General features: G+C 37.3%; 1 protein-coding gene across 2 annotated transcripts in view; it reads right to left on the reverse strand.

The window, feature by feature from the left end:
• LOC109612514 (uncharacterized) overlaps positions 1 to 20725 on the reverse strand; it is a 49012-nt gene that overhangs the window by 8372 nt on the left and 19915 nt on the right. For both annotated transcript variants that reach the window (XR_009343254.1, XM_059127872.1), the window contains exon 2: positions 5 to 2644. Coding sequence is in view for 1 of the 2 variants with exons in the window: in XM_059127872.1 (XP_058983855.1) it covers positions 5 to 2644 (2640 nt within the window). In the remaining variant the exon portion in view is untranslated. The remainder of the gene's footprint in view (positions 1 to 4; positions 2645 to 20725) is intronic.

Here is a 20725-nt window from a genome sequence, read left to right on the forward strand (position 1 = left end):
TCACCTCCAAAGAAGTACCATTGGCTTTGCCACAATCATGACAATATCCTGGATGTATTTTATAGTGATCCAGTAGAGATTTTCGTTTGCGATATGACTTGGGACACAACAAACAATTGTAGATGGGCTTCTCCTTTTTCGAGCCGCCACCGGAAGCATTTGCACCGCCGGGCGTTGCCTGCAATGAGGTACTACTACTGCTGCCACCATCAATGAGCTGCTGCTTCGGTTCCATGCCATCATTTGTATCATTTTCATGATCCTCATCATCTTCATCGTGTGACATATCTGGATCATCATGATCAAATGATGCATTGGCCGATGAATTATTACCCGTGGGGGTATGAGGATTGGCTAATATACCACCACTCTGTGAATTAGTTGAGGCCATGGAACCGGAGCCTGTCAAAAATGAAGTATGATCGGGTTGCTGTTGTTGTTGCATCATCATGTGTGTTGGCATAGTTTGCATATGAGGAGGCATCTGTTGCGTTTGTTGCTGCTGCTGTTGCATATATTGCAAATTGTCTGGAGTGGTTGGTGGTTTGGGACCAACACCAACACCTGCCGAACCACCACCACCACCTCCGGCACCGCCAACACCCAATATATTATCTATGCTATTGATGGCATTATTGGTGGCATTAATTTGCATGCGTTGTTGTTGCATTTGTTGGTGTTGTTGATTGGCGGACTCCATCATACCACCCATCATTGCCAATGGATGATTTTGGGCCGGCATATGCTGCTGTGAATTGTAAGGCCCAGCTTGTTGATGCATTTGCTGTTGTTGTTGCTGCTGCTGTTGCATTAGATAACGCTGTTGCGGGGTTTGCTGTTGATGACCTCCTTGGAAATGCTGTTGTTGTTGCTGCTGTTGACCCAAATTGTTATTCATAAGATTGGCAATATTGTGTTGCTGCTGTTGTTGCAGTTGGTGTGGTTGTTGTGGTGGCTTTCCCCCTGGCATTTGTGCCATATTTGGAGCACCCACTTTCATACCATCTTCCGACAATTGTTGATTATGCATCACATGCTGCTGCTGCTGCTGTTGATGATGATAGATTTGTTGCTGTTGATCCTTGGGCATCATATTATGATTACCCGGTCCCATGGCCATGCCATGTGACTGTTGTTGATTTAAATTATTGGGGATAAGGTTATTTTGTGGGATATTACCCGCCGTAGGTGTAAGACCATTCATAAGAAGATTTCCGGTGTTGGAATTTGGTTGTTGTTGCTGCTGCTGGGATAGGTGATTTTTGAAATTTGTTGCACCGATATCATTACCCACACCCCCGCCAATACTTCCAACCCCACTACCACCAATAAACGGTGATGTCAAGGTGGAAGCACTATCTGTTGTTACCATATCATTGGGCAGGGTATCCATACCATTACCGCTATTACTACTGCCACCGCTTACACTAACACTGGCTCCACTGCCGCTACGTTCAATAACATCTTCGATTTCGGGTTCCATAACCAAACCATCAATCAGCCGTCCCGGTCCCATGCCCTCATCAATGATCTCTTCGAATTTCATTATTTCTTGGGAAGCTGAGGATAACTGAGATTCTGATTCTAGCTCGAAATCCATTTCAGAATCGTATGCATTGCCCACCGCACTGCTGGACGCTGCTAGAATACGTCTCCTCTGTTGCATAAGCAACATTTGTTGTTGTTGCTGTTGTTGTTTTCGTATTTTCTGTTGACGCCACTCCTCTTCGTGCTCTAGGCGCAACGACTCCAGTACATGTTTTGGTGGTGTCGTGCCCAATAGACGTCCCGTGAATACGAAGTCTTGTTGAAACTGTCGCAGGAATTCTTTGTTACGTTCTTTCAGGGCTATCTTTAGATGTAAACGAAATTGTTCTTGGAACACACGTATACTCAGTTCTTCCGATCTCCAATGGAAATGAATTGTAAACTCATTGTCCGGATGGAAGACATAACCTTCACCCAAATGGGAGACACGTTGTAGTTTTTCAAACAACAAACGCGACTGATGCAATTTACCAAGACTGCTTTTACCACCGTAGGCAAAGCCTGCTCGTCTTCGTGTTCTCTTGAGGCTATCTGTAGGGGCAAGGGCATCTAAACTATTACTTTCATCACCATCCGCTGTTGTGGCTATGCGACCAAGACGTCGGGCGTGTATTACGGAAGAGGGTATCAAATCCAAAGGATCTCTACTATTCGCTTTCAGAGAATTAACAACTCCGCCAGATGCTAATGCGGCTGCTGCTGCTCCTTGGGGATAACGCCGTATTCTTTTATTGTGGAAATTTGAATTTTCGTTATCCGCATCATCGGCATAATCACCGTCGTCTTCATCCAGGCACATAAATTCCTCTTTACATAGGATTTTTTCAAAATTCTGATTTAAATCTGTCGACGAGGCATTCTCATCCTCGTTCTTGATATCCTCCTTTTTGGTGGCTAGCAACAGTTGTAATTGTTTCTTCGATACTCCTTTGGTAGTGCTCGCATAGTCACGATCTAAAAGATATGCAAAGACGCTGGGCACAACTTTTTCGCAGGTTTCGGAATATTTAAATTTTAGATTTTGCAGCAGATAATGAAGAGCATCACAACGGGATACAGGATCAAAGCCATTCAATGAATTAAGTGTTTGATCCACCTGGAAAAAGAGAGGGAGAGAGTGTTTAGACTTTGTTTAATGGGTATTCAACAAAAATAGAGAAAGTTGCAATAGAAAGAAAACAACAGTGTTGCCAATGTGCGAGTTGTGTTAGAACAAAAAAAACGTAATTAATGGAGAGTATGAAAAACGCCAAATAAGGAAATTTTTGAATTACAATTGCCTTAATAAACAAAGATTTGGGGAATTAGAATTATCATAGCTTTAAATAAGATGTAACTTCAATTTATATTTCTAAGACAAAAATTCCTATGCGCTTTATGGTAAGACTTTAAAAGGTGTCACAATTTAATATTTTCAGATAATAAAAATAGCCATTTAAAAGTAATACTTTCAGTTTATACATAAATAAAACTTAAAAAAATTGTATCTTGCTCTGCGGTAAAAATTGTATCTTGCTCTGCGGTATCTTGTAATTTGCTCTGATTTGGGCCTTTAAGAATGCAGACTCCCATGCAAACACATATTTTGCCACCCCAAAAACCAAAAACACAAAATTTTCTCAGAGGGAAGAAAACACAATAATGTTTTTTTTTTCGTTTCTGGACTACTATTTGATACTTTTCTACTTTTCTGTCCAGATTTAATGTTTTTTCTTTCAAGTTTCGGCCAATTTATAGTTGGAAATGATCAGCTCTACTTTGCAGCGATTTAAACATTCTAAGGAATTAAGAAGTTTTTGGTCTTTATGAGTAAGTCAAGCAAAACCCTGGTTTTTACCCTTGTTTTAAAGTCGTTGTCTCTTTTTTAGAGCGATATTCCTTTTCATATTGACTTCATTTCACTATTTTTAACATTTATATTAAGATAATGGACAGTTATAAAATTTGCTCTGATGAGCCACATGTCACAGATAGTTTTAATAATAATTAATTGAAAAAAATATTAAATTTAAATAATTTTCACTTCAAGTTAAATACGAGTCTCACATCCACATAGTTGAATTCACATATTGCGATTACATAGCGCTTTTTCCGCTAACAATAACATTGACAACACTAAAAAACACACGTCAATTTTAATTATCTCAGAGCCCTACTTAAAGAAGAGCGCAAGCAAATACCAATGCGAAGTTTTTAATTACTCCCAATGACACAAATATACAACACCACGAAAAAGAAGAAGAAGAAGAAAAAACAACAATGACGATGATGATGATAACATATGTATGTTAACAACAACACCACCAACAATTAGTTACAAACTAAATGGATGCTCTTATTAAAAATGAACTCTCAACGGAAAATGGGGGAGGGATAGTGTGAGAGAGTTTGTTTAAAATAGAGTGGAGAGTTTTACCTATATGATCGTTTGCAAAAGATGGTGTTCCCTCACTTCTTTTGATAGATTCAAATTTTATTTAATTTCTTTGGTAAATAGTTACTTCCAATAAGCAGATTATTACATTATGGCGCGCACAATATCTGAAGGTCTCTTAATTTATCACTTTAAACAACGACCACTACACCAAATACGGATGTAAGTAATCACTCAATGATAACGGCAATGAAAACTTCCAAATTAAAACAAAAAAAGACCCCGAAACAAACAAAAAATATCAGCACCGAATTGATATTAGTTTTGTGTTTTTTTTATTTCTTGTTCCTACAATGAAGTGGCTGTGTCAGTTTTTATTTTACTAGATATTTCGTAAAATGAAAAAAGAAACGACAAATATTAAGCGCACACACCACACCGACCCGAAATTCACTTGTTTATCTTCCGCCGCAGATTTAAAAACTATTTTCAAACACCAAAAAGAAAAAAATGTACGAAAAAAACGCAAAATACAAAAATACGACAAAAACTGAAGAGAGAACACCACACAAAACAAACAGCAACAACACGAACGAAGCAAAACTAAAATTTAATTTGTGCCACTTTTCCCCCATATATCAATCTATTAAACCGTTTTTGTTGTGGTAGTTGTTGTCGTTGCTGTTCGTATAACGCTGAGAAGTTGAAGTCAAGCTTAGAAGAGCGCGCAACAGCCAGCCAGTCAGCCAGTCATCCAACCCAACTAACCAATACAACTAAACCCCAAAATGGGGGCAGAGACGTTGGCTGTGGCATAGAAACTGCGCCGTCAAGTCAGACAGAAGTCGTTTGATTTGTAGTTTACAATAGTAGTTGTTATCTGTGTGTGTGATGATCGTTGTTGTTACCGCTGTCGCTGCCGCCGTTGTCGTTTTCGATATTTTGTAGTTCTGCTAGTCGTGTTGCTTGCTTGGTAATCAACGAAGAATGCATACCTACTACACACAGATGTTTCTATGGATATTATGTTGTTCGAAGTGTTATTACTGCCTAGTCGTCTCATTCTGCCTGTTTCCATTCGTTTTCCCCAACTACTACGAAGAGCAGCTATAGCTCGGTTTTATCTAGTTCCGCTTGCCACCACCAATACAAACAAATGTTCTTCAAACGTTGTTGCCATTATTTATGGTGTTATTAACTGCAGATGTTGTTCTCTTATCTTTTTCTCTATGTCCCTCACAGTCTCTCTCAAAAAAAGAGTGAAAAAATTGTTGGTTGTGTTGCTGCTGTTATGTACTCATTGTTTCTTATGTTGTATTTTCGTATTTCAAGCCAAGCGAAAACGCCACCCACCCACAGAAATACATGCACTAAACAGCACATGCATGCATCCCTGAACTTGTTACGAGGTTGGTATGAAAGTCCTTTTAAATAACTTACCAAAGGTCTTTTATGGGTAGAATGTAACAACAACTTACCTAGGAATTCATATTGAAGCCATTTTGGCAGGCCCAAGTAGCTAAAAATTAACCTTTACATATGCAAATGCATTCAAAAGATTAGAAAATATACCATATGGGATGGTGTATAAGGCCCAGGCCTTGGAAGGAACTGCCTGGGCTTTTGGCCTTTCAAGGTCTTGCAGAGATAAATTTCTTCCATAAGTCCCATAGAAATTGAGGACATATATCGTTTGAAAGTTATTATAAAGACATCCTTCGAAAGATCTCCAATGGCAACCTGACCTATTGGACTCATTTAGGTCCTCCAAGGAAGGTGACATAGAGTTCTTCTAGGTTATGCAAATCTCTCAAAGATCTTCTATGAAGTTGAGACCTTTTAGAGCTCTTTTTTTAAGATATATTTTAAGATCGTTTGTTGTAAAAGAAGGTATTTTCTATGAGTAGAAGACAATATAAAGATCTTCTATTGCCAGAGCATCATGAAACACCTTTAGGGTTAAAAGACCTGTTAAACTCTTCTGTGGGTAGAAACATTTTTTAATCGTTTTTGAAAATATAATTTATTGTAATGCTTTAAGGTGGACAAAAGAGGTTTGGAATGCTCTTCTTGACTGGGATTGAAAAGTCGTTCAAGCTTGTCAATGGGCCTAAGGCCTTCTATTAAGATAAGACCATTTAATGTATGTCTTATCTTAATAGAAGACCTTAGAAAGTTCTAAAGATAGAACACATTTTAAAGCTCGTTTGCGGATAGGACATTTTTAAAGGTCTTAGTGTATAGAAGTGTTTTAAAGCTGTCTTAGAACAGATAGAAGACGTTTAAATCATTTTACGGATAGGAAATTTTTCAAGTCCTCTGTGTATGGAAGTGCTTTTAAAGCTGTGTTAATGAAAGATCTTTTTAAGCCCTTCATTCCATAGGGAATACCTTTTGCAAATATTCTGCCATTGCCGATCTTTTGATATTCGTGCATTCCAAAATATATATTTTATAGTTCTCTTATGCATACAAGAGATTTTAAAGCTCTGTTATGCTTGGAAACATTTAAAAGCTCTTCTACCCAAAAAAAGACTCTTCTACGTTAAAACGGTATTTTAAAGATCTCATAGGTATGTATGAGATACATTTAGAGCTCTTCTTCGTGCAGAAGACCTTTTAAAGCTCTTATAAGGGCGATAGACCATATGAATCTATTCTGCATAAAGAATACTTTTAAAGCTCGTCTATCAAAAGAAACCATTTACAATTCTTCAATCTATAGAAGACCCTTTACAGCTAAGCATTTTAAAGGTCTTATATGCTTACAGTTGTTCTATATAACGACGTCCTTTAAAGCTCTTCTATTAAAAAAAGAAGCTCAAAAAGTCATTAAATTTCTTCAGCTTTTAAGGTTACTCTATACAGCAGACCTTTTAGAGTTCATCTATGTGTACAACTTTTATTCTATCAACAGAAAACTTTCCAACGAAAACATTTCAATTTTTTTTGGTTTGCTATGAGATTTTCTATAGAAGACTTCAAAAGATTCTTCCCTCAGGGATAAGCCAGTTTCGAACATGAAACTTCCTTACGGTCATCTGCTGCTAAAAAGCTCTCCTCACGATCTTCTATTGGTGTAAGACTTTCCAAATGGGATTCTATTGTCAAATTCTATGAGGTCTTCTACGCACATAAACTCTTTATAAAGTAGCTGAAAACAGAAAACGTATTCTTGGCAAGAGGATCTCTTAGGAAAATTCTATGGGTAGATCGTGGCCTCGCAAGGTCCTTCTAGAAAAAAATACCTTTGAGATGAAATAGGTACCTATAGAAAGTTACTGCCTATTGTAATTTTCTCAGTGTAAAGCAAAGATTGTTTAGTTTTTCCTTTTTGTACAATTTTCATGTTCTTTCTGTTACTAGCCCCAATAATATCCCCCTCTATCGAGAAGCGACAAAAGAACAATGTCAATATGCATGTACAATACAATGTACATACCAACACACCTTCATACATTCGGCTACATCTTTCTCTGATGTTAGGTAGGTAGGTATATAAAGAACAACTGTGCAACGTTGCGACCAACCGAACGACCCCCTAACAACACCTTACCCGCACACACAACAACATCATGTTTTTGTTGCCCACTGTTTGTTGGATTTGGTGGTATGTACGTATGGTGGTATATGTGTGTGTAACAACTACATGACCATCGTTGCATGGGTATTGTATTGAGTTGTTGCTGTTGGCATTGCCATCATTGCTGTTGTTGTTATTTTTGGTTTTACTATGAAAACAAATACACACGCAAGTGCACATGTAAAAGAATGGTGTGTACTTGTTTTTATTATTACAGCAAGTTGTTGTACTTGTTTTTTTTGTTTCTTTCTTACATCGTCTACCTCTTCACACATATTAACGTCGTCATCATCATCGTGATGGTGTATCGTTCTTTTTTGCCGTTGTTCTTCTTACTTCTGCTCATTGTAAAATTGTATAGCCACACTCAAACAAACAAGTCGCACACAGAGCTACACTCCTACATCACAAATAAGAACAAGAACATGACGCTGACTGCAGCCGTCAACGTTGAAATTCAGCGACAGAGCACAGCGTACTGATACATAACAAAGACACAGTGGGTTTGTGTAAGTAGAGAGTGCATTTTAGAAGTCGGCAACATAAGTATATACAAACATAGGTAAATATACCAGAAATATCTACACAAACTTATGGTCAAAACGTCAGGAGGAACGGACACACTGACAGTGGACGTAAAATTTGTCAGACAGATAGGTGAACAATACAAATAAAAATAAAGTTAAATCGCGATGCCTTAAAATTGGCCAACACACACACTCTCTTTCTGAATATTAACAGCAGAGTGAGAGTGTAATTTAAATAACGTCATTATCAATGCCCATAGAGAAAACAATAAACACTTGCATTCACTGTATTACACATGGGTACCCACAGACACGCACACACATACACTGTTGTTACCAGATTTGTAGTTCTATTCTTCTTCAATTTTAATTTAATTGAATGCAATGTTTTTGATCTATTTTTATTACAACTTTTAGCTCTTTATTGGACTTTCTATAAAAAAGAAACGAACGAACGAGCGCACATACACACCCTCATACACACCTTACGCATTGTTGATGTGCTACAGAGAGTGAGAGATAAAGGAAAAAAGGCAATAGCAATATTCCATTAGAGAGGTAAGGCCCACAGAGAGAAGAGAAGATCCATAATCTGAGGGGTTCATTTGTACTTGTTCTTGCTTATAGTGGTATATTTCACAAAAAATAAAAATCTTTTAATGAGAATATTATTGATTCATAAAATACAATAACAACGTGTGTAGCAGGCAAACACGCAAGATTATAATTTTTCCTGTCAAAGGTAGTGGGGTATTTCTTCTTAGCCGGTTTTAATTTGTTTATATTTTCATTGCGTGCACATGGGCGCGTGTGTGTTAGTGTTTGTGCGGTTGTGGTTTTGATTCATTCATTCACTCATTCATTAAGATGTCATTTTTGTTGTTTTTCAATGTTTTATTATATAAATGTTAATTATAAAATTAAATATTTAAATTAATTTTATAAGGGGGATTTGTGTTTGCATTAAATATTTATTGAGGTGGTTTTGATTGCTTTTTGTAATGTTGAAAACAGTGAAACCTTTAACAAATGGAAAAGCTATATTAAGCTGATTTATTATATATTCTCAAAACAGACCTTTTTGTATTTCGAAAAAGGCTGATTGTTTTCTATAAGAATATCATGGGACCCTCTATAAGGAGACGATGCTTATTCTTGACAAAAAAATAATTGTTATCCTATAGTAAGGCACAATTTCTTCTATCCGTTGAAAAACTCGTCTATTCACATAAGAAACTTGTTCCATCCATATGAGGTCTTCATCTACCAATATAAGGTCTTACCTATCAATAAAAAAACATAGAAGAACCCTTCTATCCATAGGAGCCCTGTATTTACTGTAAAAGATCTTTTAAAAAAACTTTTCTTTCCATAAAAGACGTCTTCTTTCCTTTCGTAGAATACAACTTCTATCCCCTGAAGATCTCTTCTAGCCACAGAAGAACACTTCTACTTTTGAAAGAACTAGGTCATATGCAATTACTTCTACCCTACGTTACGTTAAAAACTAACTAAACAACCATTATTACCAGCTGACATTGATGCATTAACTAAAGGCCGTAATAATAACACTCATGCTCTCTCTCTCTCACACACACGCACATGAGAAATGCGAGTAGAGTAAATAACAGTCGTTGTTTATTGCCATAAAACATGCTAAAAATACGATTATATTTTATTTTTCATTTTTTTATTTTCTCTTATTTTTTATATTTATATTAAAGCAAATTAAATTTATTGCTGCGGGCTATGTTGCGTGTATGTGTGTGCGCGCTCAGAGTTGTAACGTTGAAACGAGTGAGTGGGGGAGGAAGTGGCCGAGGAAGAGGGAAAGAGAGTGTGGTGGGGAAACACAACAACACGAACGACGGCCATAATGCTCTTGTGGATGAATACCATGTAGTGTTAGGAAATCAGGGACGGGGTAGTGGGGGAGCAACACAAGCACACGGTGTGGAAACTAGTTGGGCGAAAGATAAAAGAAGCTTAAGAATAAAAAGGAAAAAAATAACAACGAAATTCAGCAGCTGTACGTTGGGTAGAGTATGTCTAAGAGTAGATACCTCTATGTATGTAGGAATGTGCTTTTGGTCTGTATATACAATGGATGGGTATGAATTGAATGGATGGCTGGTTGGTTGGCCGGCTGGTTTGGTTGCTTGTTTCGTTAGGGAATGAAGAAAGAGGCAAGGGGTGTTCGTGGGGTTTCGTCCCCACCAGGCACAGGCCAGCCAGCTTTGTAAGAAGAAACAAGAAAACAAAGCAGTAATGTACAATATGTGTTGCGTTGAGCGGCACTACAACACTGGGAGAGTAAATAGACAGAGAGAACGAGAGAGCAATATTAGCAGAGAACACTACGTTGACAGAGCAACATAATCAACAACAGAGCGCATTGCTGCTGGTGGCTGCAGCTGTAAATAAATAATAAAAATAGGAGGATATGAAGAAAACTTGCTTATCAAGAAGAGAAAGCACTCAAATAGAAAATGTATTATTTGTTGTTATTTATTATTATTTTTTCCTTATTAAACACTGTTCGTTGCTGTTGTTGTTGCTACCGCTACTGTCACTATTATTATTAGTGTTGTGTTTAGTAGAGACGACAATTATTTGCCTGTGTCTCTGTGTATGCGTGTTGTGTTGCCAATGTGTGGCATGTATTAGAATATGTTGAGGGGGCATTGTTTTTACTGATGTGCTTGTGTGACGACTGGCTGAGTGCAGTTGTTGTTGGTATTGCAATTCATTTTGTTGTTATTATTGTAATGACTCTGAGTGGGAAGTGGGACAAATGCATTTTTAGAAGCTGTCATACGACTATTTGATAAAGAGGTACAAGAAGCAGCAGCAGAAGAAGAAGCAATAACAACGTCGTTTTATCCACACAAAAATAAAGACGACTAGGGAAAACTAAGAAAAAAGGCAATCTTGAATAAAAACACCAACAACAACAAATCTTTCACACATTCACAAATTGCCGTAAATAACAAACCAAAAAATAAAAACTAGTGCAAATACATATTTTAACAATTAAGTTTAAAGACATGTAGGAATGTGTAGAAATATGCGTGTGTGTTTGTTTATCTTCTCTACAGTTGAGATGAAACGAATTTACTACTGCTGACATGTTAACACACAAAAACTAATGAATAACTTGAGAAATCCATCCATAAAAACAATAACAAATTACCGAAAAATAATTGAATAAAAATGCAACTCTCTCTTTTGTTGTTAGAATCTAGTGTTAACGGTTTAATTGTTTTATCGCAAGAAAATGTCTAAAGGACTGGTGAATTAAAAAAACTAAAAACTGCTCAATTGATAGCTTTAGGGAAACTCTTTTAAAGAAATACCACATTTTGATTTTCAGAAAAAAATGATAAAAACATCGGGTTTTGAGACTCGGCTAAAATATAATATTTCAAGGAGTCCTTTCAGAATATAAATAAATTTCATATAATCAGATTTTCAAAAATCTGATGAATTTGTTGATTTCGGATAAGTATTTCCTGATATTAAAAACCGATGGCCCCGGACTCGACCCGAATCTACTAAACCAATTTAGACTATATAGGATCATTAAGAAGCTTATGATATTATGATTATATAATACCTATCCAAAAATTATTAAAAAATTTTCGGGAGTTAAATAAAAATTATCGACGTTTTAGAATCGCATTTTTCATGAAATCCCCCAAAGTCTAAAAAGACCCTATTGTGGAGGACTACAGTTTACATGCTAAATTATAGTTGATACTAATCTATCCTTTCCATAATGATTAAATATATCTTAGTATTATATTTCTTCTCGCAGCTACTTAAACAAGTATAAAACTAGGAAAATCTTCGGTTCACGTAGCCGGTATTGAACATACCACAATGGAGAAAATCTGAAAGCCTCGGTCGAAAGCCGGCAACTTATAATAACTTTGGTTCGTATAGCCGGTGTTGGACATACCCAGAGAAGAAAATTGCAAGCCCTGGTTGCAGGCCGGCTACTTAAAAATAATGTAATTTAGAATAACTTTGATTCAGGTCGCCGATGTTGCACAAGCTTAGAAGAGAAAATCTCAAGCCCCGGCCGAAGTCCGGCTACTTAAAAAAGTATTAAATTCAGAAAAACTGGTTCGAGCATTCGTTGATGGGCAAACTTGGAAGTCCCGTCCAAAGTCTGACTTCTCAAAAAATTATTAATTTCAGGATACGTTTGTTTTCGAATTAAATTGTCTCTGGATCCGCAAAGATAATGACACATATTTTAGTATTTTGGAATGCTTAGGATTTCATCTATGACTTGGTATATTTTATGGACCCTCAAAATGGACCATTTTTCGGTTTCTTGAGGGGACTTTTTTTAAAAATCCGGTCCAAAAAATTGATAATTTTGTAAAAATTCCCAAACTATTTTTAAGTCCCTCATCATATTGCGTATTTTTAGTGATTCCGTTTCTAACCCGGGTATTGAACCCGAAATTTCGCTATAAATTCCCGGGAACCTAAGTTCGTAACCCAAGAAAAATTGATGTCCGTCAAGATAAATTTAAATTTAATTAGCAAAGACACAAACCAAGGTGATTTTTTCTCCGGTTCACAAAGGGTTAATAAAGAGAGAGAGAGAGAAAGAGAGAGAGAGAGGGAGAGATAGAGAGAGGGAGTAGTAAACCAGAGAAAATTAAAGGTAAACTAAATTATATTAGTTTTCATCAAGTTTCATAATTTTCCCTACAAATTTCAAATTTAAAATGAAATCGCTAAATAAAAACCTAACTAAAATTTACGTTGAAAAACTTTGAAACCCTTAACCGTTTAAACCGAGAATAAAATATTTAAAAATGAAGCGGTGTCGTGGCTGGGCACAAATGAAAGATCTCGAGGAGTACTTTCCGAATCTGTGGACCTTATAGTCAAAAAGAATTTCAGACTTAGGAATTTTTTGCATTTTCTGAAGAATTATCGCTCAATTTTAGGGAAATCGCAGATAAAAGGGTCCACAGAACAGAAACTAAAAATGAAGCGGTGTCGTGGCTGGGCACAAATGAAAGATCTCGAGGAGTACTTTCCGAATCTGTGGACCTTATAGTCAAAAAGAATTTCAGACTTAGGAATTTTTTGCATTTTCTGAAGAATTATCGCTCAATTTTAGGGAAATCGCAGATAAAAGGGTCCACAGAACAGAAACTAAAAATGAAGCGGTGTCGAGGCTGGGCACAAATGAAAGGTCTCGAGGAGTACTTTCCGAATCTGTGGACCTTATAGTCAAAAAGAATTTCAGACTTAGGAATTTTTTGCATTTTCTGAAGAATTATCGCTCAATTTTAGGGAAATCGCAGATAAAAGGGTCCACAGAACAGAAACTAAAAATGAAGCGGTGTCGAGGCTGGGCACAAATGAAAGGTCTCGAGGAGTACTTTCCGAATCTGTGGACCTTATAGTCAAAAAGAATTTCAGACTTAGGAATTTTTTGCATTTTCTGAAGAATTATCGCTCAATTTTAGGGAAATCGCAGATAAAAGGGTCCACAGAACAGAAACTAAAAATGAAGCGGTGTCGTGGCTGGGCACAAATGAAAGATCTCGAGGAGTACTTTCCGAATCTGTGGACCTTATAGTCAAAAAGAATTTCAGACTTAGGAATTTTTTGCATTTTCTGAAGAATTATCGCTCAATTTTAGGGAAATCGCAGATAAAAGGGTCCACAGAACAGAAACTAAAAATGAAGCGGTGTCGAGGCTGGGCACAAATGAAAGGTCTCGAGGAGTACTTTCCGAATCTGTGGACCTTATAGTCAAAAAGAATTTCAGACTTAGGAATTTTTTGCATTTTCTGAAGAATTATCGCTCAATTTTAGGGAAATCGCAGATAAAAGGGTCCACAGAACAGAAACTAAAAATGAAGCGGTGTCGTGGCTGGGCACAAATGAAAGATCTCGAGGAGTACTTTCCGAATCTGTGGACCTTATAGTCAAAAAGAATTTCAGACTTAGGAATTTTTTGCATTTTCTGAAGAATTATCGCTCAATTTTAGGGAAATCGCAGATAAAAGGGTCCACAGAACAGAAACTAAAAATGAAGCGGTGTCGAGGCTGGGCACAAATGAAAGGTCTCGAGGAGTACTTTCCGAATCTGTGGACCTTATAGTCAAAAAGAATTTCAGACTTAGGAATTTTTTGCATTTTCTGAAGAATTATCGCTCAATTTTAGGGAAATCGCAGATAAAAGGGTCCACAGAACAGAAACTAAAAATGAAGCGGTGTCGAGGCTGGGCACAAATGAAAGGTCTCGAGGAGTACTTTCCGAATCTGTGGACCTTATAGTCAAAAAGAATTTCAGACTTAGGAATTTTTTGCATTTTCTGAAGAATTATAGCTCAATTTTAGGGAAATCGCAGATAAAAGGGTCCACAGAACAGAAACTAAAAATGAAGCGGTGTCGAGGCTGGGCACAAATGAAAGGTCTCGAGGAGTACTTTCCGAATCTGTGGACCTTATAGTCAAAAAGAATTTCAGACTTAGGAATTTTTTGCATTTTCTGAAGAATTATCGCTCAATTTTAGGGAAATCGCAGATAAAAGGGTCCACAGAACAGAAACTAAAAATGAAGCGGTGTCGTGGCTGGGCACAAATGAAAGATCTCGAGGAGTACTTTCCGAATCTGTGGACCTTATAGTCAAAAAGAATTTCAGACTTAGGAATTTTTTGCATTTTCTGAAGAATTATCGCTCAATTTTAGGGAAATCGCAGATAAAAGGGTCCACAGAACAGAAACTAAAAATGAAGCGGTGTCGAGGCTGGGCACAAATGAAAGGTCTCGAGGAGTACTTTCCGAATCTGTGGACCTTATAGTCAAAAAGAATTTCAGACTTAGGAATTTTTTGCATTTTCTGAAGAATTATCGCTCAATTTTAGGGAAATCGCAGATAAAAGGGTCCACAGAACAGAAACTAAAAATGAAGCGGTGTCGAGGCTGGGCACAAATGAAAGGTCTCGAGGAGTACTTTCCGAATCTGTGGACCTTATAGTCAAAAAGAATTTCAGACTTAGGAATTTTTTGCATTTTCTGAAGAATTATCGCTCAATTTTAGGGAAATCGCAGATAAAAGGGTCCACAGAACAGAAACTAAAAATGAAGCGGTGTCGAGGCTGGGCACAAATGAAAGGTCTCGAGGAGTACTTTCCGAATCTGTGGACCTTATAGTCAAAAAGAATTTCAGACTTAGGAATTTTTTGCATTTTCTGAAGAATTATCGCTCAATTTTAGGGAAATAGCAGATAAAAGGGTCCACAGAACAGAAACTAAAAATGAAGCGGTGTCGAGGCTGGGCACAAATGAAAGGTCTCGAGGAGTACTTTCCGAATCTGTGGACCTTATAGTCAAAAAGAATTTCAGACTTAGGAATTTTTTGCATTTTCTGAAGAATTATCGCTCAATTTTAGGGAAATCGCAGATAAAAGGGTCCACAGAACAGAAACTAAAAATGAAGCGGTGTCGAGGCTGGGCACAAATGAAAGGTCTCGAGGAGTACTTTCCGAATCTGTGGACCTTATAGTCAAAAAGAATTTCAGACTTAGGAATTTTTTGCATTTTCTGAAGAATTATCGCTCAATTTTAGGGAAATCGCAGATAAAAGGGTCCACAGAACAGAAACTAAAAATGAAGCGGTGTCGAGGCTGGGCACAAATGAAAGGTCTCGAGGAGTACTTTCCGAATCTGTGGACCTTATAGTCAAAAAGAATTTCAGACTTAGGAATTTTTTGCATTTTCTGAAGAATTATCGCTCAATTTTAGGGAAATCGCAGATAAAAGGGTCCACAGAACAGAAACTAAAAATGAAGCGGCGTCGAGGCTGGGCACAAATGAAAGGTCTCGAGGAGTACTTTCCGAATCTGTGGACCTTATAGTCAAAAAGAATTTCAGACTTAGGAATTTTTTGCATTTTCTGAAGAATTATAGCTCAATTTTAGGGAAATCGCAGATAAAAGGGTCCACAGAACAGAAACTAAAAATGAAGCGGTGTCGAGGCTGGGCACAAATTTAGAAATTAATTAAAAATGTGTTGCAATTATTTTTGTATTTTCTGTATTTATAATTTGAATTCAACATTTTTTTGTCAGTGCATGTATATTACCTTCGGTTCAATTTTAACTCCAATCAATGCTCTCACTATTTTTCGAAGTTCGAATTGAATTTGTTAGATTTGATTTTAGCTTTATATTTGCTCTCACTGAGGAAAGCTCTAAAAGCTTTTACAAAAAACCGAAAAATTTAACAAATGTTCTTCATGTATAGCAGAGTCGTGAAGAGGGAGAGAGAGAGTGAGAAAGAGAAGCACGATCCTGCGTAAAGTGTTTGTGAGAAGACAAAGAACTAAGTGCGCGCTCCCAAAATGCGAACGTTACTATTTCTTTTTTTTTAGGAATTTTTTTTTTTGTTTTAAGAAAATGCTTCGCCAGAAGAGTGCAATCCGGTGTTGGAAAACATATATTTTTGTACACATGGGCCATTATTTCGTTTATGCTTATTCTGCACTAAGTTAATTTTACACCAACAAGTAGTAGGTTGTAGGAAAAACGTGAAAACACTATTTTTTATTTCAAATGTTTAATTTTTATTTTCAAATTCATACTTTGATACAACAATTACTTTTTTATTTTTGCAAATTTTTATTTTTGCAAATTCTTTTTGACTATAAGGTCCACAGATTCGGAAAGTACTCCTCGAGACCTTTCATTTGTGCCCAGCCTCGACACCGCTTCATTTTTAGTTTCTGTTTTGTGGACCCTTTTATCTGCGATTTCCCTAAAATTGAGCGATAATTCTTCAGAAAATGCAAAAAATTCCTAAGTCTGAAATTCTTTTTGACTATAAGGTCCACAGATTCGGAAAGTACTCCTCGAGACCTTTCATTTGTGCCCAGCCTCGACACCGCTTCATTTTTAGTTTCTGTTCTGTGGACCCTTTTATCTGCGATTTCCCTAAAATTGAGCGATAATTCTTCAGAAAATGCAAAAAATTCCTAAGTCTGAAATTCTTTTTGACTATAAGGTCCACAGATTCGGAAAGTACTCCTCGAGACCTTTCATTTGTGCCCAGCCTCGACACCGCTTCATTTTTAGTTTCTGTTCTGTGGACCCTTTTATCTGCGATTTCCCTAAAATTGAGCGATAATTCTTCAGAAAATGCAAAAAATTCCTAAGTCTGAAATTCTTTTTGACTATAAGGTCCACAGATTCGGAAAGTACTCCTCGAGACCTTTCATTTGTGCCCAGCCTCGACACCGCTTCATTTTTAGTTTCTGTTCTGTGGACCCTTTTATCTGCGATTTCCCTAAAATTGAGCGATAATTCTTCAGAAAATGCAAAAAATTCCTAAGTCTGAAATTCTTTTTGACTATAAGGTCCACAGATTCGGAAAGTACTCCTCGAGACCTTTCATTTGTGCCCAGCCTCGACACCGCTTCATTTTTAGTTTCTGTTCTGTGGACCCTTTTATCTGCGATTTCCCTAAAATTGAGCGATAATTCTTCAGAAAATGCAAAAAATTCCTAAGTCTGAAATTCTTTTTGACTATAAGGTCCACAGATTCGGAAAGTACTCCTCGAGACCTTTCATTTGTGCCCAGCCTCGACACCGCTTCATTTTTAGTTTCTGTTCTGTGGACCCTTTTATCTGCGATTTCCCTAAAATTGAGCGATAATTCTTCAGAAAATGCAAAAAATTCCTAAGTCTGAAATTCTTTTTGACTATAAGGTCCACAGATTCGGAAAGTACTCCTCGAGACCTTTCATTTGTGCCCAGCCTCGACACCGCTTCATTTTTAGTTTCTGTTCTGTGGACCCTTTTATCTGCGATTTCCCTAAAATTGAGCGATAATTCTTCAGAAAATGCAAAAAATTCCTAAGTCTGAAATTCTTTTTGACTATAAGGTCCACAGATTCGGAAAGTACTCCTCGAGATCTTTCATTTGTGCCCAGCCACGACACCGCTTCATTTTTAGTTTCTGTTCTGTGGACCCTTTTATCTGCTATTTCCCTAAAATTGAGCGATAATTCTTCAGAAAATGCAAAAAATTCCTAAGTCTGAAATTCTTTTTGACTATAAGGTCCACAGATTCGGAAAGTACTCCTCGAGACCTTTCATTTGTGCCCAGCCTCGACACCGCTTCATTTTTAGTTTCTGTTCTGTGGACCCTTTTATCTGCGATTTCCCTAAAATTGAGCGATAATTCTTCAGAAAATGCAAAAAATTCCTAAGTCTGAAATTCTTTTTGACTATAAGGTCCACAGATTCGGAAAGTACTCCTCGAGACCTTTCATTTGTGCCCAGCCTCGACACCGCTTCATTTTTAGTTTCTGTTCTGTGGACCCTTTTATCTGCGATTTCCCTAAAATTGAGCGATAATTCTTCAGAAAATGCAAAAAATTCCTAAGTCTGAAATTCTTTTTGACTATAAGGTCCACAGATTCGGAAAGTACTCCTCGAGACCTTTCATTTGTGCCCAGCCTCGACACCGCTTCATTTTTAGTTTCTGTTCTGTGGACCCTTTTATCTGCGATTTCCCTAAAATTGAGCGATAATTCTTCAGAAAATGCAAAAAATTCCTAAGTCTGAAATTCTTTTTGACTATAAGGTCCACAGATTCGGAAAGTACTCCTCGAGACCTTTCATTTGTGCCCAGCCTCGACACCGCTTCATTTTTAGTTTCTGTTCTGTGGACCCTTTTATCTGCGATTTCCCTAAAATTGAGCTATAATTCTTCAGAAAATGCAAAAAATTCCTAAGTCTGAAATTCTTTTTGACTATAAGGTCCACAGATTCGGAAAGTACTCCTCGAGACCTTTCATTTGTGCCCAGCCTCGACACCGCTTCATTTTTAGTTTCTGTTCTGTGGACCCTTTTATCTGCGATTTCCCTAAAATTGAGCGATAATTCTTCAGAAAATGCAAAAAATTCCTAAGTCTGAAATTCTTTTTGACTATAAGGTCCACAGATTCGGAAAGTACTCCTCGAGATCTTTCATTTGTGCCCAGCCACGACACCGCTTCATTTTTAGTTTCTGTTCTGTGGACCCTTTTATCTGCTATTTCCCTAAAATTGAGCGATAATTCTTCAGAAAATGCAAAAAATTCCTAAGTCTGAAATTCTTTTTGACTATAAGGTCCACAGATTCGGAAAGTACTCCTCGAGACCTTTCATTTGTGCCCAGCCTCGACACCGCTTCATTTTTAGTTTCTGTTCTGTGGACCCTTTTATCTGCGATTTCCCTAAAATTGAGCGATAATTCTTCAGAAAATGCAAAAAATTCCTAAGTCTGAAATTCTTTTTGACTATAAGGTCCACAGATTCGGAAAGTACTCCTCGAGACCTTTCATTTGTGCCCAGCCTCGACACCGCTTCATTTTTAGTTTCTGTTCTGTGGACCCTTTTATCTGCGATTTCCCTAAAATTGAGCGATAATTCTTCAGAAAATGCAAAAAATTCCTAAGTCTGAAATTCTTTTTGACTATAAGGTCCACAGATTCGGAAAGTACTCCTCGAGACCTTTCATTTGTGCCCAGCCTCGACACCGCTTCATTTTTAGTTTCTGTTCTGTGGACCCTTTTATCTGCGATTTCCCTAAAATTGAGCGATAATTCTTCAGAAAATGCAAAAAATTCCTAAGTCTGAAATTCTTTTTGACTATAAGGTCCACAGATTCGGAAAGTACTCCTCGAGACCTTTCATTTGTGCCCAGCCTCGACACCGCTTCATTTTTAGTTTCTGTTCTGTGGACCCTTTTATCTGCGATTTCCCTAAAATTGAGCGATAATTCTTCAGAAAATGCAAAAAATTCCTAAGTCTGAAATTCTTTTTGACTATAAGGTCCACAGATTCGGAAAGTACTCCTCGAGACCTTTCATTTGTGCCCAGCCTCGACACCGCTTCATTTTTAGTTTCTGTTCTGTGGACCCTTTTATCTGCGATTTCCCTAAAATTGAGCGATAATTCTTCAGAAAATGCAAAAAATTCCTAAGTCTGAAATTCTTTTTGACTATAAGGTCCACAGATTCGGAAAGTACTCCTCGAGACCTTTCATTTGTGCCCAGCCTCGACACCGCTTCATTTTTAGTTTCTGTTCTGTGGACCCTTTTATCTGCGATTTCCCTAAAATTGAGCGATAATTCTTCAGAAAATGCAAAAAATTCCTAAGTCTGAAATTCTTTTTGACTATAAGGTCCACAGATTCGGAAAGTACTCCTCGAGACCTTTCATTTGTGCCCAGCCTCGACACCGCTTCATTTTTAGTTTCTGTTCTGTGGACCCTTTTATCTGCGATTTCCCTAAAATTGAGCGATAATTCTTCAGAAAATGCAAAAAATTCCTAAGTCTGAAATTCTTTTTGACTATAAGGTCCACAGATTCGGAAAGTACTCCTCGAGATCTTTCATTTGTGCCCAGCCACGACACCGCTTCATTTTTAGTTTCTGTTCTGTGGACCCTTTTATCTGCGATTTCCCTAAAATTGAGCGATAATTCTTCAGAAAATGCAAAAAATTCCTAAGTCTGAAATTCTTTTTGACTATAAGGTCCACAGATTCGGAAAGTACTCCTCGAGACCTTTCATTTGTGCCCAGCCTCGACACCGCTTCATTTTTAGTTTCTGTTCTGTGGACCCTTTTATCTGCGATTTCCCTAAAATTGAGCTATAATTCTTCA

The sequence above is a fragment of the Musca domestica genome, unplaced genomic scaffold (genome assembly GCF_030504385.1).
Source record: "Musca domestica strain aabys unplaced genomic scaffold, Musca_domestica.polishedcontigs.V.1.1 48, whole genome shotgun sequence".
NCBI lineage: Eukaryota > Metazoa > Arthropoda > Insecta > Diptera > Muscidae > Musca > Musca domestica.